The 27641-nt window shown below is 47.9% G+C and overlaps 1 protein-coding gene across 1 annotated transcript; it reads left to right on the plus strand.

The window, feature by feature from the left end:
- Positions 1–1187: 1187 nt before the first annotated feature.
- LOC102456747 (uncharacterized) lies at positions 1188–26416 on the plus strand. The gene is made up of 7 exons (XM_025190310.2): positions 1188–1305; positions 6842–7171; positions 10781–10871; positions 13139–13248; positions 17842–17894; positions 22078–22215; positions 22520–26416. Exons 1-7 carry the CDS (start codon positions 1242–1244, stop codon positions 22655–22657), a joined length of 924 nt encoding a protein of 307 aa, XP_025046095.2. The 5' UTR covers positions 1188–1241; the 3' UTR covers positions 22658–26416.
- The last annotated feature ends 1225 nt before the right edge of the window (positions 26417–27641 follow it).

A 27641-nucleotide genomic window follows, 5' to 3' on the forward strand; every position in this document is an offset into this window, starting at 1 on the left:
GTTGTGTGTGGACAGGGGATGCTGCTGAGAATATTTCCAAAATTCTCCCTGTGACGTGTTTCAATCTAGTTGATTGAAACACATGTCATGGAGAATTTTGTGGTGGCACAAGAGATGAGAAAGATAAATGACAACCCTTCAGCTTCTCCTATTCTGCATCTATTGGCCTCCCATCTTCTTTCTGACATGTTCCATGGGCTACCGTGCCAAATTCTGCAGCCTCCTGGATTCTGTGGCATTCCTGGGGAAGCTCTTCTGAAGTGTGCCACTTTTTTGTAGGGAGATTTGGGCAACTGGGAATGTATGGAGTGCACCTTGGGGCTGTAGGAAGAGCATCTTTGCTGGATGTTTCTGCTAAAAATGATCAAAAGATGAAGCAATAGTTTTACTTTGAGGTTGATGTTTTGTTTTTGGAAAAGGAATTTTGCTGATAATGCATCTGATTCAGAAAGTGGTGATATTGCATTTCACTGAATCATACAACTTCCTACTAACAAGATATACAGGCAGTCCCCGGGTTACGTACAAGATAGGGACTGTAGGTTTGTTCTTAAGTTGAATCTGAATGTAAGTCGGAACTGTCGTCCAGATTCAGCCGCTGCTGAAACTGATCAGCAGCCTGTACCCTTCTGTTCACCATCTTTGTAAGACTGTGATAATTTTTGTAGAAAGTAGATCTTGGGAGGGATCAGGGGAAAGCTCATAATTTGCTGAACATTATTGTCCTGGCAAAATATGGGTGACAACATTGTATGTACACTTCTACTGTATAACATTACTGAGAAATGAAAGTTTAGAAAAACAGGCAAAAAGCAAATGGATGCTTCAGCCAGTTGTTTACACAACCAGATTGTCTAGCATTTGCTTAAGAGGCCATCAGTAGGCAGGAAGCATGATGTGAGAAAGAAAGCTGCATTTTGAGAAAACAACTTATTTTTGGTGGCTGTGTGGAGTTTTAGTGCATTTGCCTTCTCCCTATAAACTTTCATTTTACATCCACCCCTTTATTTCCATTTTGAGAGGGGGACCAGGAGAGAAGAATTAGACTTTGGTCTGTGAAGCAGAAAGTTCACACCCATCTTGTTTTCCTGTAACAAAGCCAGTTGCAATGAAAACTTTTCAAAAAGCAACACCCACAGAATGAGACCACTCAGCTGTCACCCTTGCAGGAGGAAGTGAAACAGTCAAGAGACAGAAAAGCGTACTGAGGAGCCCTGCCAGTCATTGAGACCACACTGGAGATGCAGCGAGCTACCATCGGGACCATGAGGAATTTCCTGATTTGGGCTTGGATTCTTTCCCCAGGTGAGATAGGATTATTTTTGTCACGAGAAATAGACCGGGGAGGCAGAGCTGTTTGATGGGGGCAAATAGGAACTGTGGCTGCTAAGCACATCTGTAGCCCAAGTGCCTGACAGATTTGAACAGATAACAGGAGAGAATGTCCTGGCTTAAAGACAACCTGCAGCTATCTCCATGAACCAGGGGGAAATGTCCTACCTAAAAACAAAAGCTTTTCCCCAGGGCAGTGGGTTTGGAGGGTCGCACAAACCATGGACCTTAGCATCATGGTTTTTCCATTACGTTAAGGGGAGGAATTACCACCCACAAGTCCAACTTTTGGCCCTTTCCCTGCCACCAATGGCTCTGGAGAGTTGCTCTCCTAACACAGTTTTCCTCTCCTCCCTCAAACCCCAAGCAGCAAGTTGGTCTAAGAGGGGATTTCACTGCAATGGAGTGCTCTGCAGATGACAGGAACCTCTCCAGCGCAGTGAATTCCCAATTGCACGGGTACTGGTTATCTACCCAGCTTTGCTTCCTTGCTAATTCAACAGCACTGCAAGACGGCGGGGTCTGTGTGTGTGTGTGTATGTTCTATGTCACCTCTGTGACACAGGAGAACAAGTGGAATGAGGTGGTGGAATGAGGACAATCAATGGGACACAGTCATACCAGGGTACACAATATATTAGAAGGACAGAACAGGTCATGCTGGTGAGGGAGTAGCACTGTACATGAAAAAAAAGTAGAATCTAATGAAGTAAAAATCTTAAGTGACCCTAAATGTTCCATAGAATCTCTATGGATTGTAATTCCATGCTTCAATAATAAGACTATAGCGGTAGGGATATATTATCCACCACCTGATCAGGACAGTGATAGTGACTATGAAATGCTAAGGGAGATTAGAGAGGCTATCAAAATAAAAATCTTGATAATTGTGGGAGATTTCCACTATCCCCATATTGACTGGGTACACGTCACCTCAGGACGAGATGCAGAGATAAAATTTATTGATACCTAAATGAATGCTTCTTGGAGCAGCTGGTTATGGAACCCACAAGGGGACAGGCTATTCTTGATTTAGTGCTAACTGGAGCGCAGGATCTGATTCAAGAGGTAAATTGTCCCAAATTGAGATATCGTTAGAGGAGGTTTTGGTACAAATTGATAAACTTGTAACAAGTCATTGGGACCAGATAGCGTTCACCCAAGAGTTCTGAAAGAACTCAAATGGGAAATTGCTGAACTATTAACTGTGGTTTGTAACCTATCCTTTAAATCAGCTTCTGTACCTAATGACTAGAAGATAGCTAAAGTGACACCAATATTTAAAAAGGGCTCTAGAGGTGATCCTGGCAATTATAGACCAGTTAGCCTAACATCAGTACTGGGCAAATTAGTTGAAACTGTAGTAAAGAATAAAATGGTCAGACACAGAGAAGAACATAATTTGTCGGGGGAAAGTCAACATGGTTTCTGTAAAGGGAAATCATGCTTTACTAATCTACTAGAGTTCTTTGGGAGGGGGGTCGACAAACATGTGGACAAGGGGGAATCCCGTGGATATCGTGTACTTGGATTTTCAGAAAGACAAGGTCCCTCACCAAAGGCTCTGAAGCAAAGTAAGTTGTCATGGGATAAGAGGGAAGGTCCTTTCATGGATTGATAACTTGTTAAAAGACAGGAAACAAAGGGTAGGAATAAATGGTAAGTTTTCCAAATGGAGAGAGGTAATTAGTGGGATCCCCCAAGGGTCCGTCCTGGGACCCATCCTAGTCAACTTATTTATAAATGATCTAGAGAAAGGGGGTAAACAGTGAGATGGCAAAATTTGCAGATGATAGCAAACTACTCAAGATAGTTAAGACCAAAGCAGACTGTGAAGAGCTTCAAAAAGATCTCACCAAACTAAGTGATTGGGCAACAAAATGGCAAATGAAATTTAATGCTGATAAATGTAATGTAATGCACAGTGGAAAAAATAATCCCAACTATACGTACAATATAATGGGGACTAATTTAGCTACAACTACTCGAGAGAGAGAGAGATCTTGGAGTCAATGTGGATAGTTCTTTGAAAACATCCATTCAATGTGAAGCAGCCATCAAAAAAGCAAATAGAATGTTAGGAATCACTTACAAAGAGATAGGGAATAACACAGAAGATAATTTATCGCCTCTATATAAAACCATGATACGCCCACATCTAGACTAGACAGATTCATGGAGGTTAGATCCATCAAGGGCTATTAGCCAGGATGGATAGGAATGGTGCCTTAGCCTCTGTTTCTCTGGAGGTGGGTGACAGAAGAGGGATCTTGTGAGGATTACCTGTTATGCTCCCTCCTTCTGGGGCATCTGGCATTAGCCACTGTCAGCAGACAGGATACTAGGCTGTCTGGACCATTGGTCTGACCTAGTATGGCTATTTTTATGTTCTTATGTTCTTTAGTGGCACCGATCTTGTGCTCCTAAGATGAATAACTGCATCTGAAAAGCCACAAAAGGAGAACAATGCCACGATGGGAGTGGAGGTGGGGGAGGGGGAGCTGAGATCCAAGACAGATTCACTGTGATTAAAATGACTACCGCCCTCATGCAGATGGGCCAGGGCAGTCTATAGAGCAATCACTGCTCTCTCTGTGAAAATCTATTGTTGATGTTGGCTTTACTGTGAAGTGGTGGTCTCGAGATTGTGAGTGGCAGGCCTGCTCATGGGAGGGGGGGGAAGGAGGGAGCAAAAGGGGCAATTGCCCCAGGATCTGGTAATTCAAAAGGGCCCGGGACTCCCAGCCACTGCTACTGCAGCCGTAGCCAAAGCTCTGGGCCCTTTGAATCACCACTGGAGTCGGATGCAGAATGCTTTGAGTGGTACTAAGGGCTGATTGGGTTTGGGCAGTGCTGAGGGATGGCTGCCCCAGCCCCGCCTTTTCTGTCTGAGGCCCCGCCCCTTCTGGGAGTGCAGAACTAGGCTGCCCCCACATTGTCAGCCCCCATGACAGACTCATGTGTATAGGATTCCTTTGGTCAGAGGGCTGACTGGCTCATGTGTGATGCCCACTTTCAAGCTTCAGGTGCCTGGCAGCATTTGCATCCTACTCATTTTAGGCTTGGTCTGAATTGCCAATTGAGCAACAAAACCTTTGTCACCCGCAGGTGCTTAACAACGCCCCTGCCCCTGAAAGTCCAAAGCTTTGCCACGGCAAGGGGCAGTGTAAATGGCTCATTGTCGACAATGCAAACTCTGCTTGTAAAGGGGTGACAGGGTTTTGTCAGCCAAAATGCTGACAAACGGTGTTCCCAATGCCGGACTTCTAGCAACACAGCTGTGATGCCACGGCCATGTTGCGCAGGGCTGCACAGTGTAGACAAAACCATGGCCTTCTGCTTCCTATGGGAGTGTAACGTAGGTCCTAGTGACCAGCTCTGCTCCCTCCAGTGGGCTCCCCTCGGTGATCACAAGTGATGCTAATGCCGGGGCTGAGCTGATCTCAGCACTGTGATTCCAAAGTCAAAGGGGTTCTCTAATGCCATGCCCAGCCCAGCAGTGTCTGTGCATGAGAGAGGAGATAGAGCATGTAGAAGATTTTCATAATTCTCCTAAACGTGTTAGACATCCCCGCCCATAATAACTGTGGGAAAGTTAAGTCAGACAGGCCCACCAATGGAGGGAGAGGCTAGGGGGCAGTTGTCCCAGGGCCAAGCAATTCAAAAGAGCCCAGGGTTCCTGGCCACCACCACTACGAAGCAGCAACAGCAGCAGAAGGTCCGGGCCCTTTAAATCACTACTGGACCCCCATGAAGTGTGCTTTGGGTGGCTCTAAGGACTACCCTTTCTGCCTGAGATCCTGCCCTTTCCGGGAGTACAAAACTGCCCTCCCCCGACCTTACACAGGGGCCCAGAAATTCTTTCACATCCCATGCTCCGAAGTCAGAGAATCCTCTGCGTCAGTCTCATGGTCACAGTCCTAGCTGAAGAAGTGCCCTGTGTCAGAAGGACACTGACAAAGAAAGCAGAAGGGCTATTTAAATTCCTCTTCGGTTTTAGATTGATGGAGACGGGGGTGAGGCGAGACAGCAAAGTCACAGATGAATCCATCTCCCTGCTATACCAGCGTGGGACCACATTGCCTTATTCTTCACAGTCTGAAGCCCCACCTCCCGCATCATGGTAGCAAACTAGTGCCTCACCATCTTCAGTGTATTTATCCACACAACAACCTTATGGGGCAGAGAAGCACCGAGAGGTGAAGAAAATCACACAAGAGTCCATGGCAGAGTGGGGACTTGGACCCAGATCTCCTGAGGCTCAGGCTATCAGCTCATCCCACCTTAGATCAACCGGCCCCTCTCACAGAGAAATATTGATGCACAAAAGGCCAATATGGCTCACTAGGGCCTGGTCTGTACTCTACGGGAAGTTGAAGTAAGAGACACAACTCCAGCTATGTAAATTACGTAGCTGGTGTCCACGTATCTCACAATGAGTTTCTGCGCTGTCCACACAGTGGGAGACAACAGGCATGGGCGGCAGGTGAAGGTAGAGCTGAAGGAGGTAAGCCTGCCGCTCTGCCTCCAACCCCTCCCCTTCTGTTCAGGCCATACACCCCATCATGAGGAGGGCTGGCGGCACGCAGACTGAGCCTCCCCGACCCCAGAGCACAGAGAGGGAGGAGGGCACACGGCTCCAGCCTCTCTGGCCCTGAAGTGTGGGAAGGATGGGTGCTTGGTGGCTGCAGAACCTTCCCCCACTTAATTTACCGGTCGCCCATGCTGACAAGCTTCCATTGGCTTCCCTTACGCCTCGTGAGGAACAGGAGTACCAGGACCGATGGGTACATCCTTTGTGTTCTATCTAGAGCAGGGGTGGGCAATAGTTTTTGATGGGTAAGTGGTGAGCGGATGCACTTTTCTATGGAGGGAATGCAAGGTCTGGGGTGGAGGTTGGCTGTAGAAGGGAGCTCGGGGTAGGACACTGGAGTGCAGGAGAGGGTCTGAGAGTTTGGGGAAAGGAGGAGTTGTGAGCTGGGGCAGGGGAATGGGGTGCAGGAGAGGATTCTGGCCTGGGGGGTGTACAAGTGGATGCAGGGTCTGGGAGGGAGTTGTGACTTGGGGCACAGGGGGAAGTGAAGACGGTTCGGTGGTGACTTGGGGCAGGGAGTTGGGTTTGTGTGTGGGGTGGTGGTGGTGGTGGTGGTGCCAGATGCAGGCTCTGGCCCAGAGGCACTTACTGAGGTTGCTCCCGGCCAGCAGCCCAGTGGGACCCTCAGACAGGTTCCCTGCCTGCCGCAGCCCCAGACTGCTCAAAAGTGACTGGCTCCTCCATGTCGCTTTCCGCGCTGCACGTCAGGGTGGGGAGGGGCTTCCTGCACTGCCCTCACTCCCAGCACAGTCTCTCAGCTCCCGCTGGCAGACCTGCCAAATCGAACCCCTGAAGATAGACTGCAACAGTGTCAATTTCCACATAGTGTAGACGTGCCCCAGATCTGAACTGTGAACCTTTGTCTCTTGCTCTGGCTGAGCAGGAAAGCAACAACTGAAATTCTGTCTTTTGCAGGCTGTTGGGCTTTGACTGGCCCCGAAGAGGCGAGCGGCCCCTTGGGAGGGTCGCTGTCTGTGCAGTGCCAGTACAAGGAACGCTACCAGAAATACAAGAAATACTGGTGCAGAGGAATATTTCTGTTTTCATGCTCCATAGTCATTCAGACCGAAGGCTCAGAGGAAAAGCTGGCAGGGAACAGAGTCTCCATCCATGACAACCACACTCAGAGCACGTTCACTGTGACCATGGAGAGCCTAGCATGGAACGATACGGATACTTACTGGTGTGGGATAGACAGGCCAGGTTTCGATTCCATGATCAATGTCAATGTGCTTGTTTTCTCAGGTAAGTCCTTTAAGTGCTGTGATGTGTGGCTCCAATCACCCACCCCTGTAAGCCACTGGGTTACCAGTGCACCTCAGACCACTGAGTGTGGCTGGTGCTGGTGCTGGTGCTAAGCTAGGAGTTGGTTCCCTCACACTCCAGCCTCTCTGCCTGGCCAGCTGCCAGTCCAAACCTTGCCCTGCAGGCAACACAATTCCCACATTCCCAGAGACGTTTCTATGCAGCAGCCAGACCCTCTGACCGGCCACACAGAAAAGTTATTGAGTTAAAACACACCCCAGCCTGTCAGTTTAGCAGAGGACTTCACCCTTCCCGTTAACGTGCAGCCCAGGGATGGTTGTGTAATAAAACAAGAGTAACTTTATCACTAACGAACAGATGTTCAGGTGATGTAAGTGGGAACATAAGACAGGGATATGGTTACAACAAAACACCACCATGCTTTCCAGGGACGGAAACTTAATTCAGCAAGTTACAATCTTTGCCTAAACAGGTTTCTCACCTGTAGTCAGTTCCCAGAGACATCCAAACCCTTGGCTGAAGAATCCACCTTCAGCTGATTACCAGAGCTCTGACCTCTTGTGTCCCTTGAGCGGGGGGGGGGGGGGGGGGGAGGGTGCCAAAATGGCTTTCCACTTCTGCTCCTATTTCCAATGTCTATTTTGAGAGGCTTCAGGTGGGTGGGTGGGTGTGTGCAAGCTCCATCCATACTAGCACATACCTGTGATTCTTTAAGCACCGCCCTTACATCCCTCAGACACTAATATCGTTGAGCAGGACGTTACCAGTTTGCACAGGATACTGTAATGACACTATTCAGACACAGATTCTGACAACAGCATGCCGGGGCAATGAACAAGTCAGGCCTGACACGAGTTGCAGCATGGGGTGCTCTATCCCTGCTGGCATTGAGCGGCTCCTTGCGTCACAAGTGGCTTTCATCTTGTCTTGACCAAGGGCCCATGTTTGGTGTCTTATCCGGGATATAATCTCTCCAACTCAGCTGAACTTCTCACACCCCCTTCACAACCTTGAGAAACTCCCGCTTGTTTCCTCGGTTTCCCCATGCAACTCTCTGATCCTTCCCCGTCCCCACTCCTGCAGCAGAGGGAATGATTCCTAGAGGATGCAGCACCTTGTTACAAGTGCCAGTCCTTACTCAGGCAAAACTCCCATTGAAATGCACACAGAGGCTGCTTGAGTAAGGGCTGCAGGATCAGATGAACAGTTAGCACCCAGAGCAAGACAGCGTCACGGAGGTGGGATGGAGGTGAGGGGAGCGGGTAGTTTGCAGGGTCACTGATCTGCAAATCTTTATGCAAGGTAAGGGGGAAATGAATGACAGAGTCAGTAGGCCTGAGTATTTGGCCACCTACTAGATATTTAGGGCTAAAATTTATCAATCCTATGAAAGTTTCATGACTTTTAGTGAAGATGCTGGTTAGTCCCAAAAGTCACATTTTCAGGAATTCTTCACTATCTGTTATTAGGCAGTCTCATCTTTAATATTATGAAAGCTGTCCACTGAGAAGGGAGGGACAGAGAAAATTCCTGAAGGTCTGTGTTAGGTAGGTTATAAAAAAAAGTGGCCATTCATCCCTACAGCGATCAGTACAATCTCTGCCAATGGGTGTTAGGATGGAATGGGGAAGAATAGGGACTGAAATAGAGACACAAAGGGGAAGAGAAATCAGAACTTCCTTTCACCATAGAATCTTTTCCTCCACAAAAGTGTCTCTGGTTTTCCATGTCTATCCCTATCCCTGGTCAGTGACTGAGAAATGGACCATAATAAAATAGTCCAGAATTCAAAATGTACACTAAAGGGGAAAAAAAGACTCAGCAACATCATCAGGAAAACAAAGGGCTAGCCAATACATGTTAAAGGCATCAGACACAGATTTGTTAAGAGAGGACTGTAGCCTACAAATACATAATTAACTCATGGAACTCACTGCTTCAAGACATTGAGGTCAAGAGTCTAACAGAATCCAACTCTCTTATGGAAAATGAAGCCATCCAGTCACTCTGGATTAGGACAGAACTACATTCCATGGATTCAAAGCATCAAATCAGCCACAAAGTAATGAAAGCTAGGAGGAAGCTGTCCAGTGGGTTATGTTATTTCAAAATGGTCTATAATGGAGTTTCTTGCACCTTGTTTGAAAGCATCTGATATCTACCACTGTTGCAGAAGCTACTTGGCTAGATGGACAGTTTGACTCCGTGGGAATCATCACACTTTCCTGTCTAGAGGGATGTTTGAATGGAGCAGGGAAGAATATGGGGGTACAAAGGGAAGAGAGGAGAAGCCAGGGCCTGTCTGCTCACTTATTGGCCAATAATGCAAGATTAGACATTTAAACACCATGTGCTCATGTCAGGATAGTTCAGTCTCATTTCCTACCTCTGCAGCCACCACTGATCCCTGCAGAGGACACTAAGTCTCACTCACTCTCCCATGTCTCTAAGTATTGTTGGGATTAATGCGCCCTCTAATTTTTTCCATCCATGTGCACAATAAATTTTGTTATATGCTCTGATGCATGTGCAGATGTGCACCACCAGTAGAAACACATGCTGCTGGATGCAGGCTGTTAATCAGCTGGGCAGCATATGAACTTCTCATAGGTGCTCCCAGGGCTGGATAATCCACTAGGCAGACTAAACATGTGCTTAGGGCACCAGCAAAGCAGGGGCACAAAAAAAAAAGAGATTTTATGGTATAGTCTTGTTTTTATTTTGAATTACATATGGGGGGGGGCACCATAATCTTTTCAGTGCTTAGGGCCTCTATAGGTCTTAATCCGGCCCTGAGTGCTCCCCAGATGCACCGCATAGAAGGAACAGTGGTGGAAGTTCCCCCCAAATCTATTGCACTTAGCTCCCCAAGAACTTAGTCCAACTCCAGTCTCATCCCTCCGGTGTCTTATTTGGCATACAGCAAAGCTACAGTATCTCCCTGGGGGCCATCAGCAGACAACGTAGGATACAAAATTACAGCCACTGAGTTAAAAGAAAGCCACCTGGCATCGTTGTTCTCTGCTGGCCATGGCCTAGCGCAGGGCTACTCAACATGCGGCCCATGGGCCACATGCAGCCCACAGCCCATTTGTCTGCGGCCTGTGGTGTGGTTGGGGTTTACGTGGAGCTCAACATGCGGCCCATAGGTGGGAGCCAAAACAAAAAAGTAGTCAGTATAATGGTTAAATTCTTGGACTGTCATTGCTCATTAGAAGTGCTGTCATATGGGTTGGAATGGGGTAAATATTGCATGTTATTAGTATCAACAGAACTGACTCAAATGGGTCCAATGTGTTGTATAGTCTTGCCTTAATCTTTGTATCCTTGCCCGTCAGTGTGGAAGAAGCTATTTGCATATATTTGCATATATATTTGCATGTAAATGCAACCACACTTAAGTTGTGGCCTTCGGCATGTGCTGTGAGGTATCATTGCGGCCCCCGGGGATTCCAATGTTGAGTGGCCCTGGTGTAGCTAGTACACAGGTCAAGGAGCTCTCTCGGCCCAGTATGACGGCAGCAGCTGGCTTGGACAGGAGATCAGTAACCAAGGGGTTGGTAACACAGTTCTCTCTGCTTCCATTAGACACTACTACTCCCTTACCGCCAATGACGACAGCTGCTGAAGAGGAAAAATCCACCCCCCCCTCCTCCAACACTACTGAAGTGGATGCTGGGTGAGTGCCAAAGCCGGCCCCTCCGACAGGGGCAGAGGGGAGCCACAGGGGTAGAACCATTCAAATGGGCCAGGGGCTCCCTAATGCTGCTACGGCAGTGGTGGCAGCAAGCAGAACCCGGGGTCCTTTCAATCAGTGCTAGAGCCCTGGGCAGCGCTGAGGGCTTTCGGGGAAAGGGGGTGGGGGGCTGCACTTTTTGCCCTGTCTGCCTGAGGTCCCACCCCTTCCGGGAGTGTGGGACCAGTCCCCCTCCTTTCCCAAGGGCCTGATGAGTCTGTCCACTCCCCTAGCCAAAGCACATGCTATAAGGTCACCTTCCACAAAGCTCTGTGGCAGGTTCGGGGTTTCTACACAGCTCTCCAAAGCCAAGGCTACGTCTCTACTGATGCCAAGACTTTCAGTCAGTGGCGGGCAACCTGGGGCTTTACATGTGGCCCGCAACACATTCTGTTTACCATTGCCCACACACAGGGCTCCCAGATTCCACCAGTGTCCGTCTGCAGAGGTTCCCCCCAACCAATATCACTAAAGTTTGACATGCACGTAAAACGAGGGCATGTGAAGTGAGGGGTGTGCTGATTGCACACCATATTGGGAGAGCCGTGTGCTCCCTCTGCATGCAATCGAAGCTCTGCTCCGGGTCAATCGGCACAGCCTGCACATTCTAGCTACGCCAGTGTGGTTAGCAAAACTATTCTATCCCGGGAGCTCATCTTGGTTACGACAATCTTACGGCCCACTGAATTGAAGGAGGACCATTCATACAGCCCACTCGCTAGCCTAGGTTTCCCGTCACTGCTTTAAATCAAACTCACACAACAGGTAAGATTCTAGAGCTCCCAAGTCTCTGAACGCCAGAGGCACTGAAGAGAAGCATTTTTACCTGAGTTTCTAAGTTGACCTTCCTGTTCTGCAAACTGGTTCCTGCCCTGGACAGTGAACTCCTTTGCATTACAATGACCACCTGTATTAAGCATACACTTGCAAACAAAAATAAAGCAAAATACATCCCACACAGTCACCACTCTTCTAGCCTGATGTGGTGGGTTGTTAAAGTGCCAGTCCTGCATTGCCCCTCAGGTCTGACCTGCAGGACTCTTGCTATTGCACGGAGCTTAACCGTCAGGCAGGATAATACACCAGGCATGTCAGTAGCAGATGGCAGGGCCTGCCTTTTGGAAAGAAAAAAGCAGAAATCACATGACAGCTGATCTGACTTATTTTTGTCTCAAAGTTATTGTCTGTTGTTTCCGTCACATTTTGCAGAAGTGGTTTACAAATCCCAGCCCCAGAAAGAGATTGTGACATTAAGTTCTGTGTAATTAGATCTTTAATTTTTTTAATCAGAAAAGCCAACAATTCATAGCAAAAAAAAGCAGTGCAGTTCTCTAATGGAATAATGTCTAGCACCTTTCATCTCCAGATCTCTCCGTGGTTTACAAGGGAGGCCAATATCATTATAACCATTTTACGGATAAGGAAACTGAGGCACAAGAGGCAATGTGACTTGCCCACAGTCACCCATTGGCAGAGGCAGGAATAGAACCCAGGCCTCCTGAGAGAGGTCTAGTGCTCTAACCATTGGGTAACACTGTCATCTATACATAGAAGAAGGGGTTCCTTGATCATTTTGACCTGGTTATTTAATCATGTCAATTTAATCAATAAAAAAGTTTGTTTTAACATGCCAACTGTAGCAGCCCTGTTAGGTTTACTACAATCAGGCCCACTGCTCTTGCCCTCTGTATAGGGTTTCTGATGAGATTGTATCTTTGTTAGGTACTATGCGGAGTCCAGAGAACTTGTGCCAGAGAAACTGGGCCTTGCTCCTAACATGTCCTTAGGTGCTTAACTCTCATTGAAGTCCGTGGCAGTTAGGCATCTAAATACAGTGAAGGCCCCAGTTTGCATTTAAAGCCAGCTGTGAGGAGGGGGAAAGCTAGGACTGCCGGCTGGACTGCCAAGTTTTCCTTTGCAAAATGGTTTCTGTTTATTCAGTTAACGGCTGAACTGCAGTGGCATCATTTCACCAGGAAAGCAAGGCGATAGCTTCCACTCTGCAACCGGCTCTATGCAACTTTGGAGCCAGTCGTTGTACTTGTGCTTCAGTTTCCCATCTGTAAACAGGAGATGGGAGACTGGCTAATACTTACCACTCTGTTGAACAACTCGAAATGGGAGCAAGGTCTATGTCTAATCTTCATATAGCAAAGGGGGAATGTTAAGGGTGAGGATTAAAACAAACATTTCTCTTCTCTTTTGCCTAGCATACCAAACCTTATCTTCTATATCGTGACCCCCGTCATTGTGCTGGTTCTCCTGCTGATTTTGTTTGTGGCTGTGAGGTGTAGAAGAACATCACAGAGGAGGAGAAAAGGTAAAAAAAAATATATTCGCTGATCAGCTTTGCTAGGAAGAGTCACTTCCTTCTCCTGGTGTGCAACCCAACCAGTGTTCCCTGTATCCTGGGCACTCAAGAGAGATTCAAATGCTGCCCAGCTGATTAGCAGAGCATGCACAGCTAGGGTTTTTTTTATTTCCACTAGAGGTGCACATTTGTACAGCCTTGATGCAAATAAAATTATTCTGCACGCAGATGGAAAAAAAGTCTGCCAATGGATGAAAGAGATAAATAGGAACCTTGATCCCAACTAGTATGCTTCCTTCTTAAGGACCATCCTGTCCCTGTTACCAAAATAAAAGACATGTTCTAAATTCTCCCCTCATACTTAGTCAGTTGCTCCATCCCACAAAATGGTAAAGGCCCTCAGCACACCCAGCTTTAGCTATCGCACACCCCAAGCACAGCAGAGTATCTAGCTCTGGTTAGATAAAGGAGTTGACTTGTTAAAACATAAACAAATAGAAAACAGCTGGTTTTGACCAAGTAGAATTCAGTTAGAATCATCCAATCCTAGGGCTGGAGGAATCCTCAGGAGGTCATTAGACGTACATCTAGACTACAAGCCTCTTTCGAAAAAAGCGTCTAGACTACAAGCAGATTTTTTTTAAAAAGCCAGCCTCTTTTTCAAAAGAGAGTCTAGATGCTCTCTTTCGAAAAAGCACAGTTTGCATTCAATAGTGCCTTTTTCTGAAAGAGTACTTGCGAAAAAAGCTGTTATTCCTTGTAAAATTAGGTTTACTGCGATTGAAAAAACTGCTGTGTTCTTTCGATTTACTTTCAAAAGAATGTGGCTGCAGTCTAGACGCAGGTGAAGTTTTTCCAAAAAAACCCTGTTGTCTAGACACACCCTAAGTCCAGCCCCCTGCCCAAAGCAGGCAGGACCAATCCCAACTTAATCATCCCACCCAAGGCTTTGTCAAGCCAAGACTTAAAAACCTCTAGGGATGGAGATTCCACCACCTCCTTAAGGCACCCATTCCAGTGCTTCGCCACCCTCCTAGTGAAAGTTTTTCCTAATATCCAACCTAGACCTCTCCCACTATAGCTTTAAGACCATTGCTCCTTGTTATGCCATCCATCGCTACTGTGAACAGCCTCTCTCCATCGTCTTTGGAACCTCCCTTCAGGAAGTTGAAGGCTGCTATTAAATCCCCCCTCACTCTTCTGCAGAATAAATGAGGCCAGATCCCTCAGCCTCACCTCATAGTGCTCCAGCCTCCTAATTATTTTGGTTGCCCTCCTCTGGACCCTCTCTAATGCATCCACATCCTTTCTGAAGTGAGGGCCCCAGAATTGGACACAATATTCCAGATGTGGCCTCACTAGTGCTGAATAAAGGGGAATAATCACTTCTTTAGCTCTGCTGGCAATGCTCCTCCTAATGCACCCTAATATGCCATTAGCCTTCTTGGCTACAAGAGCACACTATTGACTTATATCCAGCTTCTCATCCACTGTAATCCCCAGGCCATTTTCTGCCAAACTGCTACCTAAGCAATCTGTCCCCAGCCTGTAACAATGCTTGAGATTCTCCTGTCCCAAGTTCAGGACTCTGCACTTGTCCTTGTTGAACCTCATCAAATTTTTTGGCCCAATCCTCTAATCTGTCTAGGTCACTCTGGACCGTATCCCTGCCCTCCAATGTATCCACCTCTCCCCCTAGCTTAGCTTAGCTTAGCTTAGCTCAGTTGCTTAAATTAGATTAATTAGCACCAGCCCAGAACAAAAACTCTATAGAAATCATTTCCCTTTGATTCCCTGATTTCATCAGCTGCTCCTGAGAACTCCTTCAGCCTGTAGTGATTCCCAATTGCTCCTGCAAAGTTCTCTCCAGCTAGCCCACAAGCCCCATGTGGCCTCCAGCCGGGTAATTCTGTGATTTTCAATTAGCTGCAGCTGAGCTTGCCAGGGTCTGAGGGATAGTGGGAAATAGCTGACACAGCTTTTTCCTTCCTAAACTCAAGCCAGAGGGAGCGCAGCTGCTGCCTCAGCAAAAAGAACGGAACCAACCCTGTGGAGAAAGTTGTGCCCATCTAACTAAAACTGGGTCAAGAAATGATTTTGTTAAACTACGGCAGAATCTCTGCAGCCATTTATTTATCATTTATTTATAAGGCTGCTGCAGTGCAGAGACCACTGTATATCATGCGGATAGCTGTTCCCACGGGGTTTCTTGTTCCTCCCCTGCTCCACTCATCTGCTGTCCCTTGTCTTCTACCTACACAGCCAGCTGTTTAGGTCTCTGTTCTGGGCTTGTGCATTCCACCCCCCAATCTGAAACAAATTATTTTTGGTAACAATACTACACAGCTACAACATAAACATCCAGGAACCCAGCCATGTAATCAGCCCCAATGCCAACTCTGCCCACATATCTATACAAGTGAATATATTACTGGAGCCAACCACATAAGCCACCAAATCAGAGGTTCATTTAACTGCACATCCAGGAATGTAATTATGCCATCAAATGCCAGCAATGCCCCACTGCAATATATATTGGACAAATTGGACAGTCCCTATGGGAAAGAATTAATGGACACAAATCAGATAGCTGTAGAGGGAACAAAAAAAACCCTGTTGGGGAACACTTCAATCTGCCTAGGCATTCATGAACAGATCTTCAAGTGGCTGTTATCTGCCTCTTTTGACTATCCAGTCTTTAGGTACTTATAGACTATTTGTTTTTCCTGTTACATTCCAACTCTGCTTTCCCCTTGATATATTTATACCCACTGCCTCTTCTTCTCCCCCCCATCTATTTTAGTTCTAGACATCCAACACTCTGGTCATCTGAAGAAATGGGCTGTGCCCACAATAGCTCATGATACCGTCTACATGTTTTGTTAGTCTTTAAAGTGCTACCAGACTATTTGTTGTTTAAGTCTATTCCGTACAGACTAACTCGGCTAATCCCTAAAGCTTTAGTTACTTAGTTCAGTTTGGGTGTGTCTAGACTACATGGCTCCATCAATGGAGCTATGTAGATGAGTTTACTAGACATAGCAAAATGAAGCGACGATTTAAATAATCGCCGCTTCAGTTACATAAAAATGGCCACCGCATTGTGCCAATCAGCTGATTGTTGGCACAGCGCGGTAGTCTAGACGGGGATCAGCCGACCCCAGCACCCTTTGTCGTCAGATCTTTTATGCCTTGTGATCCCGTCTTGATTGCCACTTCGTGCCAACAAACAACTGAGCGGCACAACACGGCGGCCATTTTTATTCTAATGAAGTGGGGGATATTTAAAACCCCGCTTCATTGACTATGTCGGTATGTCTAATTTACATGCCTTGGTTGGCAGAGGCATGTAGTCTAGAGACATACTCTAACAGATTTATTTGAGCATCAGTGTTCGTGGATAAAAACCACTTTGTCAGAAGCGTGCAGATGGATTGAATTGAAACCAAATCTTTATTCACCTAAGTGAAATAGAAATGAGTTGTTCTTATACTGAAGTGACTCTCTATCCAGAATTCTGCCCTGGTTTATCTAAATCGGGTTTTGACCTGATTTAATTTAAATGGATGCAACTTTTGCACATGGATGAAGCCTCGAAGAGCACCTTTTATTGGATAGAGCTAATCTTGCTTCTCAGCTTCAGGGAGCTGCAGCCACACTGCTTTGTTAGCCCCCTCCCAGGGAGTACAGATCCATGGTTCTCCTGGCTTTTTTCTAATTCTGGGAAGAGATTAGCACGAAAGCTGCTTCCACAGCAAGTTAGAGAAATGTTACTGACTTGTCACTCTCCCCAGACTGTAGCTCTCCCCCTCTCTCTGTCTCTTATTTGCACGCTGCATGAAAGAGGCATTCTCAAAGCAGAAAAATCCAAATCCTCAAAGGGAATTAGGTTTCTAACAATTAGAAACCTAAATAATGTGGAGGATTTGAGCCAAACTGCTAATTCTTAAAGTAGGGCTGCTCAACTTAAGAGTGGTTGAATCTACATGCAAATAACATCTTTCACACTGATGGGCACTAATACAAAGATTAAGACAAGACTACACAACACAACAAACAGGCCCCATTTAAGTCAGTTCTGCTGATATTAATAAAATGCAATATTTACCCGATTTCCACCCATATGACAGCACTTTTAATGAGCAATGACAGTCTAGGAATTTAACTATTAAAACACATGTCAACAGAAGACCATTATGTTGACTCGCTGTTGTGGAGCGTGTAGCCAGTGCTGGCCATGTTCAAAGGATCTCACTCGCAGACTGTGCGTTAAGCCCATGTGTAAACCCAAACTGCACTGCGGGCCACAAACAAACAGGTCCGTGTGTTGAGTAGCCCTGCCTTAAAGGGAAACTGCCTCCAGAGTCTTAGAGATCCCTAAAAAGACACCAGGGTTGGCTGGAAGTCCCGTTCCTTAACATGTGGCTCCCCCAAAGCTTCCCTCCTCCAAACAAAGCAAGGGGGTAGGGAGAAACAAACTCCCCAAAGCTTTGCTCCCATGACATTGCAGGGCAGGACTGCGCCAAGTGCCTTAGACAGGCCTAGCCATACAAGAAAGTCACTTTGTCAACTTGCTATATTTCCTGTCTTTGACTCTTTCAGCTCTCGAGGAAACACCAGGAAAGAGGGATGAGAACGGCCACACCTATAATACGGTAAGGCAGGCTCTGGGGGAGGCACTCAAACTGAGTGATGAGCATGGTACAGAATACAGCAGGAGATTATCAGTGGCTCCCTGAGATTAGAGTACAGCCATTCCCCAAGTTGCGAATGGTCAATTTACGACCATTCGCATTTACAACCGAAGCTGTTGTAAATGGCGGACCCCGAGTTACGAACACGATCCGCGCTTACGAACAGTGTGGTCGCGTATAACTCTATGGGGTCCAACTTACGAACAAACCGAGTTACAACCAATCACTTGGTCCGTAACTGGTTCATAAGTCAGGGAGAGGCTATATTTCACACACTGCTGAGCCCCTGAAAAGAGGACGTGCCAACATCATTCACCCGGTGCTACAAAATCCATCCTCAGAAAGGTCCAGTAGTGCAGGTTAAAGTCAAGCTCAGAAGTGTCTGTGTCCCTCTAGTAGGGTTGCCAGATACCTTCATAAAAAATCCTGAACAGGCAAGGAAAAATAGGTTGAGCAAAAAACAAAAAAAAAGAGAGGTCGCTGCCCCTTTAAATGACCATGCTCCTCACTCCCCCTGCCCTCGCAGATGCCACCGGCCATCTTTTTGAGAAAAAAAAAAGGCCTCTGTGCCTTTAAATTACCACGTTCCTCACTCCCCCCACCTTCACAGATGCTGCCAGCCTTCCATCTGAGGAAAACAGAAAATGAGAGACATTTTACATGTCCGGTATTCTCTGTTTTTTTTTAACTGGATGGAAGGCCAAAATACCGAACTGTCTGGGTGAACACCAGACACCTGTCAACCCTACCCTCTAGTCCAGGGCTGGGCAAGATGCGGCCTGGAGGCCAGATCCGGCCCTCCTAACACTTTGATCTGGCCCGAAGACGGCATCTGGCGTCTTTCTGTTTATATCCTGCTGCCTGTGCCACTGAATTTCCAGGCGGTGGCTCAGGCAGCAGCATCCTATTTAAATGGCTCACAGCTCCCCGTCACAGTGTTACCCCAGCAGGGGCCAGAGCCATGAGCCCTATAAATTGCCACAGCAACTCCAAGTGGTTGCCAGGCAACATGGTAACATCAGGGCCAGGCTTTTAAGCCTCCAGGCCCAGACATCTCTTGGGGGAGGCTAGTCCTCAGCCCTGCCCCTTTCTCCCCAGACCCTGCCCCTTCTGAGGGTGGAGCTGGCCCATGACCACATACCAAAATTCATCAGTGGCCTCTCTGAAGAAAGGATTGCCTACCCCTACTCTAGTGGCCAGTTCACATAAGTTAAGCACGTGCTTCCATGGCCCGCTAAGGGCATTACTATTGTAGCTCCGTATGATGCTTCCTGGTGGTACCCAGGATTGTGGTGGTACCTTGCTACCACCTCTGCCCTTAGCATGAGGATCCCTGTCTGTGCCTGTCATGGGTCAGCTCCCCAGCATCACCTGCCATTGGCGACACTAGCCATCCCTTCTAAGTCCTACTGGTCTTGTATTACTCTACAGGTTAGCAATAGGTATGTCCCAATCCTTGAGCCCTCCATGCACCTCCCTGGAGTGTCTCGCCAGACACTCGCAGTGGTCCCAGAGCTAGCACTTCCAAAGAACAACACACCCCAGATGGCCAGTTCTGCCTCCACATACCACTCCAGTGAATACACGGCTCTTAGAGAAGTTACATTTGTTTAACAAAGCACAGGGATTCAAGGCACAGCAAGCAGAAGTATCAGAAACAAAGTGACATAAAAACAAAAATCATAATGTGTATTCTAAAACCTAGACTTAATGAAGGAGCTACTCCCATGTTTTGTAGAGTGCTGCTCACCCTAAATCTGTACAGCGCTTTACAACCCGACTGTCTGTGTTCCCCTTTCATGAGACTAGTGCATTGTCAGTTTGCCTCCAGGGGGAGGATCCAATGTGTCACTTTGTATTCCAAGCGACAATCCTTTGTTTTTACTGATAAACAGAACATCCTCCCCAGCCCGCGGAGGCTATTGGTTTATTCCTGTAGATTTGCTCAGCTGTAGATTTCAGTCTCTCAGTCCTCCCCAGCTCTGGGTATAAACAGGTAGAGCCCTGCATGGATAAAAAATGTGTACCCGCATCCACATCCACAATGAGCTGTGGATATCTGCACCCATCTCTGTGGATGCAGATACCTGTGGATATAAAGTGGATATCCATGGACTTGCAGGGCTTGAGAAATAGGCACGCACAGTACCCAAATGAGCAGACAAGGAAATAGGTGTCTGTTATCTCCTGCCTGCAAAGAACATCTCTCACCCGCTGGTGACCTGCCTTCATTCCAAGACTTTACGCACATAATTTCTGTATAACTCTTTAAATATTATCCACATATACATTTTGCATTGATTATGAGGACCAATGGACTACTGGCTCTTGGTAGAGACCATACATGCCACCTGTCATGCTGACCCAGAAAATCCTTGTAAAACTTACACACCTCTGGTGCTCTTCAGCAATTGACACCACTGTTCCTTGGATCACACTCATGTCAGGAACCTGTGCTTCAAGCAGGAAATTCCCAACCTGCCTGATGAACTCATGGAGATCAGGAAAGATCCTGGACGATTGGAAAAAGGCAAATGTAGTGCCCATCTTTTAAAAAGGGAAGAAGGACAATCTAGGAAACTACAGGCCAGTCAGCCTTACCTCAGTCCCCGGAAAAATCATGGAGGGGATCCTCAAGGAATCCATTCTGAAGCACTTGGAAGGGGGGAAAGTGATCAGGAATAGTCAACATGGATTCACCAAGGGCGAATTATGCCTGACTAATCTGATTAGCTTCTATGATGAGGTAACTGCTCTGTCGACATGGGGAAGTCAGTGGATGTGATATATCTTGACTTTAGCAAAGCTTTTGATAGGGTCTCCCACAATATTCTTGCCAGAAAGTTCAGGAAGTATAGATTGGATAAATGGACTGTAAGGTGGATAGAAATCTGGCTAGATTGTCAGGCCTAATGGGTATTGTCAAGGGCTTGATGTCAGGTTGGTGGTCAGTTTCAAATGGAGTGCCCAAAGAATCATTTCTTAGGGTTGTTTTGTTCAACATCTTTATTAATGACCTGGATAAGGGGGTGGAATCCACCCTCAGCAAGTTTGCAGATGAAACTAAGCTGGGGGAGAGGTAGATACACTGGAGGGCAGGGATAGGGTCCAGAGTGACCTAGACAGATTAGAGGATTGGGCCAAAAAAACCCTGATGCAGTTCAACAAGGACAAGTGTAGAGTCCTGCACTTGGGACAGAAGAATCCCAAGCATTGTTACAGGCTGGGGACCGGCTGGCTAAGTAGTTGTTCGGCAGAAAAGGACCTGGGGATTACAATGGATGAGAAGCTGGATATGAGTCAACAGTGTGCCCTTGTAGCCAAGAAGGCTAATGGCATATTAGGGTGCATTAGGCAGAGCATTGCCAGCAGATCTAGAGAAGTGATCTTTCCCCTTTATTCAGCACTAGTGAAGCCACATCTTGGATATTGCATCCAGTTCTGGGGCCCCCACTATAGAACGGGGGCGGACGCATTGGAGAGGGTCCAGCAGAGGACAACCAAAATGATTAGGGGGTGGAGCTCCTCACCTATGAGGAGAGACTGAGGGAACTGGGTCTGTTTAGTCTGCAGAAGCGAAGAGTGAGGGTGGATTTGATAGCAGCCTTCAACTTCCTGAAGGGAGGTTCCAAAGAGGATGGAGAGAGGCTGTTCTCAGTAGTGATGGATGGCAGAACAAGGAGCAATGGTCTCAAGTTACAGTGGGGGAGGTGTAGGTTGGATGGATATTAGGAAAAACTATTTCACTAGGAGGGTGGTGAAGGTAGGGGGTGGAATCTCCATCCTTAGAGGTTTTGAAGTCTTGGCTTGACAAAGTCCTGGCCGGGATGAGTTAATTGGGATTGGTCCTGACTTGGGCAGGTGGCTGGACTTGATGACCTCCTGAGGTCTCTTCCAACCCTATGATTCTATAAACTAAGGTGGCGAAGGAGGGGTCATTATTTAGATTCAGACAGCAAAGGCATCATCCTTAACATGGCTGCAGCTTAAGGCAGTACAAAGAGTCACAGGGAATCTTTTTAACCTTTACTGGTTTTTTTAACCTTTCCAACCCCACCCCTATAGCTCCTCAGTTTGTCATGTTGGTACGAGGGTTCCCTTAGAGTTTCCTGTTTGCCCTGAGCTCCTCACACCTCTGTTTCAGAATCCTGGGCACACCCGTCCCTTCATTCCATCAGAGACTGCAGAAACTGACCAGATGGCAATCTATATGAACAAGCCGCCCCCGCCCAGCTCAGCCGAACAGGACTCCGAGTATGAAAACATGCAGCTGAGGAGTCAGGTAGGCAGAAAGCCCAGTGACGGCCCGTGTGTACTCCCCCATTCTGGAATTCCCTTGCTCCCAGGCCTGGAATAAGAGGTTCCAGTGAAGGGCCAAATCCTTCCCTCTTCCTCTTGCTTGCCAACAAGCAGCCCCTTGGAGCGGCAGCAGCTTGCGAACCTGCAGCCAGGCACACCCTAATTCAAGCTGGGGAATTGCTGTGCTTTGCACGGTTCTCTTCCTCTGCCTGGCGCTGCCTCCAGTGACTCCACCTCCCCTGCTGGTTGCTGTGTCTCTCTGATTCCTGGTGTCTTTTTTATTGCAGGTTTCCGGAGGTAGAAAAGCTTCTTCAGACCCAGAGGACTGCTCAGCCACCGATCAGCGGGAGGTCTACATCAATATGTGCCCAATCAGACAGTCCCCACCTCTTTATAGTCAAGCAAAGTGTAAGGGGAAAAGCTGATGCCCTTCTTCCTGGGATATTCAGCAGCTCGTCCTTATTTTCCTAGTGCCCCATGAACACTATCAGACCAGCATTCCCTGCCCCCTGCTTCTGCTGAGCAGTCTGCCTGCAGCAAGATGGGATGGGGGGAGGTTTGCTCCCAGCATGCCAGTTTCCAGAACTCTCCTGCCCTGGGAGGACAGTGGGAGGGAGCAGCTACCGTGAAGTGCTTCTCTTCTGCCTTGTCCTCAGCTTGACACAGCACAAGGGCGTGGCAGTTCGGTTTCCTGAAGGGCTGGAGGGATTCCTGTGGTACCTCCCTGTGCCGAAGCCAAATCCTTGCTCCCAAAACTCACCTGGAGCAAAGCAGCTTGTTTCTGGGATCAGAACCTCTGGGCTGGAGATGATGCTGGGGAACAGGGCCCGAGGGCAATGGATGTGGGGATGAGACTAAAGCTGGGAAGATGGCCCAGAAGGAACCAGCTTTGTACTTCTTTTCACCAGTTAGCCTGGAGCTAGCTGTGCTGGAACCTTTTCGCTCTGATCTTATTTTACTACAGTCACCTGGAACACGAAGGGCACATGGATTCCTTCGCTTTACAGAGGTAACGGTGAAAAGACTGAGAGCTCATCACCCCTACGTTTCTTTGACTCTGTGTTACAAGACCAATAATTTGGCTTTCTGGGCATGCAGCAAAAGCCTTCTGTTGGCAGTGTTTCCTATAAGCCAGGCACTTGTGCAACCACTCAAGAGAGATTCCAATGCCACCCAGCTGATTAGCAGAGTGCCCACATAAAATGCCTGATACACATAAAAATTTATTCCACACATGGGTGCACAAGATTAAAGAGAACATTACCCGCTGGATAAACTTTGTGGAGAGGATTGAGGGTATGTTCCCAGAACGATGAAGGGCTAGGAAGGAACTTTCACAGTTGGTTAGCTGGACAGCCAGGCTGAGTTTGCTGAGCTGAACTATTTAGTTCCTCTTTGACTGCTTTTCAAGGTAGCAGGGGGCTGTTACATTGTAACATTAATCAGCTACAGCCTTTGCACAGGCGTCTTTCGGATGAAACTCTCAATAAACAAGAGCCGCACAGCCAGTACTTAGGTAGCAGGGCCGAGCACTTCTGCAGGTACATGTCCAGGGCCAGACTTTGGGAAAAGCCTGGAGAGGATTTAGGCTTAAACTAATTTGCAAACATTAGGCCTCTGAGTCATCCTGATGTTGCCCGGGCCAGTGCTTCAGGCCTTGCGAGTGTAGTGAAGGATGCTTCTGCGGGGAAAGCCTAGAGCTACAATCAAGAGAGCTGACCATACCTGTAAGAGGAGCAGGCCCCAGGGTGATGCTTGCACAACACAACACAACTTGCAGACAACAGGCTAAGTACATTCAGGTCCCCTCTTGCCAAGGTCAAGGTTGAGGGTTCAAGCCATGCTCCTCCACAAACAACCACCCCAGGTTCCTGAGGGACAGAGCTGGTGCAACAAACCCCAGCTGACCACAGGGGAGAATAGCATCTGAGGGATAAGGAATAGGGCACTGAGTTCTCCAGAATATGGCCCCTTAGAGCAAAAAATGGGACCCAGCGCCATAACAGAGAGAACTGATGATGCTGGCAGCATTTCATATTCTGAAGAGATGATGTGCTGCTGCTGTTTTAACAAATTTTCTCCCCTAGCCTGCAAGCCCCTGTAGCCCAGGGTTGTGTGCACTAGAGACAGGAAGGGGCAAGGAACTGGGGGAATCTATTCCTTTGCTTTCCTGTTAAAAAAGGCACCGAGTTTACAGAAAGGAAGCAGATTCAAAGCATGTTGCAAACCAGAAAACCTGGGTTGCAGGTGTCGGGGACTCGAACCCGGACGGCCTCTGTTCGTTGTCTGACCGCAAAGAGACAGGCAACACCAGCAAGATCTAATCACAAGCTCTTTATTGAATGGTGCACACAACAATAGAGAGCGGCCCCCCAAGAGAACCAGCCCCGATTTTATTTACAGGTAGGCTTATATAGACAGTTCCGTCGCGTCATAGACTATTCGCCCAAGCAACTAACCCCCCTTTATCAGTTAGAAACCTCTAATACCCATGCATACCTGGCCAACTATACATCATAGACTTAAGCAATTCATAATGCATCAGCAATTTCTTATCAGCCCAAAAGACAGGTACTGGGCAATAAGGAGACAGTTTGTTATGGCCAAAGGAGAACATAAACAGGGAGTTTGGAACAAACGGGGAGAGCAGAAACAGGGAGTCTCCTTATCAGTTCTCAAAACAAACTGTTCCTCATCACAGCAGGTACAAAAACGCAGCTTCTTGCTTATCTCATTTTGCCAACTTGAGCAAGCGTGTAGGGTGCGTCCCTGCTTGAACCTATCTCCAGTTCTGTCCAGGGACTACCCAGAAACCTTTGTTACATTTGCTTTAGCATAACTGCACTAGGCCTATTTTTTCTAGGGCCTAACACAGGTCATGACAAAACACAACGTTAACATGTAGCACGGGTCAAGTTAAGCATGTGCAGAAGTCTCTGCAAGATCAGGGGCCTTCATTTCTTAAATTTTATCAGACATCCCCCACTTCTGGCTGGTGCAGCCTGGAGGAGCCTATGACCCTTGTCAGGAAATACAGAGAATTGCTACTACAAATGCTAATGGAACTGGCAGCAAGAGTACAATTGGTAGAGCTCGCTGGAAAACAGATTCTCAGCTCCTCCTGCCTCTTTGTCCCTGTGTGGAAAATTTTGATTTTTTTTTTTGGTCAAATTAAAACCCAGCCGTTGCTGGTTGTTTGGGTTTCAAATTGAAAGGGAAAGTGGAAATTTCCATGGCAAGCTGGCCCCCTGGGGAGAAGCTGTGTTTAACTGACAACCTAATTTTCCATGACAAATAAAACCCAGAGAGAATTGGAGAGTCTCGTTTTTATTCTGAGCAAATCCAAAAAAGCAGTCGGCTTCCGAACCAAGATGTGCCAGGCCCTGGTTTGAAGGGGAGGGGTTGGACAGAGAAGGAGGGTAAGTTTTAGGCCTATCCTGGCAGTGAGTCTGTTTTAAGTAGAGATGTGAATGGTTAACAGGAGCGCCCTTACCAAGTGATGTTCATTGGTTGTGGTTAACTGGTGGGCTGCAGCAGCCCCCTACTGACCCCCATTTAATTGGTTAACCACTTAAAGATACTGTTTAACCAGTTAACTGGTTAAATGGGATTTTCTGTCCCCAGTTTTAAGTGAGATGCTTAGTCGCCGCTGTAAAGTCTGTGTGTGGAGCTGGGAGAGAACGCAGGTCTCCTGGCCACCATGATACTGCTTTAATCTCATGACTAGTCCTTCCCCCCGGCAGGGCCTTCTGTCTGCATGTGCAGGAATTCCATTGTGTGCAACCAAAGGACAGTACGGGGTGGCTGCCCCAGGTCCCGCACTTTGAGGGACCCCGTGGCGGCTGTCTGAACTGTCCTATTGACAGGCCTGGTGTGGGGCGGCAGCAGGGGTCAATCCCCCTGCCCCTGCATTCACCGAGGCGTCAGGGGCCAGAGCGGACCAACAGCCTTCTCCATTCCTCCCCGCCACCCTGTCCCAGCCCACTGCACTTGGCTTCTCAGCAACAGCAGGAAGCAGAGCCCCCCCAGCCCCAAGGCACTCCACTTCCTGCCACCACTGAGAAGCCGGGCACAGCAGGCTGGGAGGGCAGCATGGCAGGGGATGGCAGAGCAGAGCAGGCTGCCCAGCCGCAACTCTTCTGTTGCCATGGTGAATGTGGGAGAGGGGGGTGACCCCCTGCTGCCACCTTGCGCTTGGCCCCCAGTAATCTCCTGGTTTGGGGAAAGGGGGCGGAGCAGGAGCAGGAAGGGGCATGGTGGGGGCAGGGCAGGGATGGAGTTGAGGCAGGGCCTGTAGGGTGGGTTGCTCAGAGGGTCCCGTGTGTGGGGCACTGAGAGGGGGGTTGCCTTAGGCCCTGCACACCCCTCAAGACAGCCCTGTTTGCAACCACTTCCTAAGGCAAGCATGCCTGGTGTCTCACAGAGGGCTGCAGAAGCTGACACCCAGGAGTTGCTACTAAGCAGCAGTTCTCACTGCCCTTCAGGGGCTCATTCCACGAAGAAGAGCCAGGGAGGGAGATGCCCCCAAACAGATACAACAGTGGAACTTCCAGTGACTGATTGCGGCGGAGAAGCAATTGTAGTTTCACCGCCTCAGCTTCCACAGCCGAGTGAGGAGCAATTCAAGGGGACACAGTCAGAGCTCAGCAGCAGATTCAGAAAGAAACGTAACGCCTCCGCACACAAACGCAGGAAGTGCCTGGCCGGTCACGCACAGGGGCTCGAGCATGGAGCCTGAGATAGATGAAAACAAAGTTAGCCCGGTGGGTGGAAACTCCCAGCAAAAGATGTGCTGGTCCTATTCTTAGTTTTGAAAAGCCCCGCTCTCTAGAGAGCTCGCAGACTGGCACCGATGAAGGCAGAAGGACTTCCCTTCCATTCTGCAGAGCTAGGATTGAGGCCAAGTCTTCACAACTGGAGAACATCAACCGAAGATCCACAACTCTAATTACAAGAATAGTAAAGATGAAGTTGACACATCTTAAGTCGAATTTCTGTGGTATCCGCATTTTGGGAGGTCTCATAGACTCATAGACTCATAGACTTTAAGGTCAGAAGGGACCATTATGATCATCTAGTCTGACCCCCTGCACAGTGCAGGCCACAGAATCTCGCCCACCCCTCTTAGAATAATCCTCTCACCTATGTCTCAGATATTGAAGCCTTCAAATACTTTGAAGGCCCCAACATGCAGAGAGTCCTTCAGCTGTGATCTGTGCCCAATGCTACAGAGGAAGGCGAAAAACCTCCAGGGCCTCTGCCAATCTACCCTGGAGGAAAATTCCTTCCTGACCCCAAATATGGCGATCAGCTAAACCCTGAGCATGTGGGTAAGACTCACCAGCCAGACACCCAGAAAGTTCCCTATAATGAATGGTCAATTAGTTACCAAGATCATGTTATTTCATC

Source organism: Pelodiscus sinensis, chromosome 20, assembly GCF_049634645.1.
Source record: "Pelodiscus sinensis isolate JC-2024 chromosome 20, ASM4963464v1, whole genome shotgun sequence".
Classification (NCBI taxonomy): domain Eukaryota; kingdom Metazoa; phylum Chordata; order Testudines; family Trionychidae; genus Pelodiscus; species Pelodiscus sinensis.

Bases quoted from the DNA above. Each gene is read 5' to 3' on its own strand.
- LOC102456747 (XM_025190310.2), top strand. From the start codon at position 1,242: ATGCAGCGAGCTACCATCGGGACCATGAGGAATTTCCTGATTTGGGCT. The intron at 7,172-10,780 runs GTAAGTCCTTTA...TGCTTCCATTAG, and splicing joins CAATGTGCTTGTTTTCTCAG to ACACTACTACTCCCTTACCG. The intron at 22,216-22,519 runs GTAGGCAGAAAG...TTTTTATTGCAG, and splicing joins ACATGCAGCTGAGGAGTCAG to GTTTCCGGAGGTAGAAAAGC.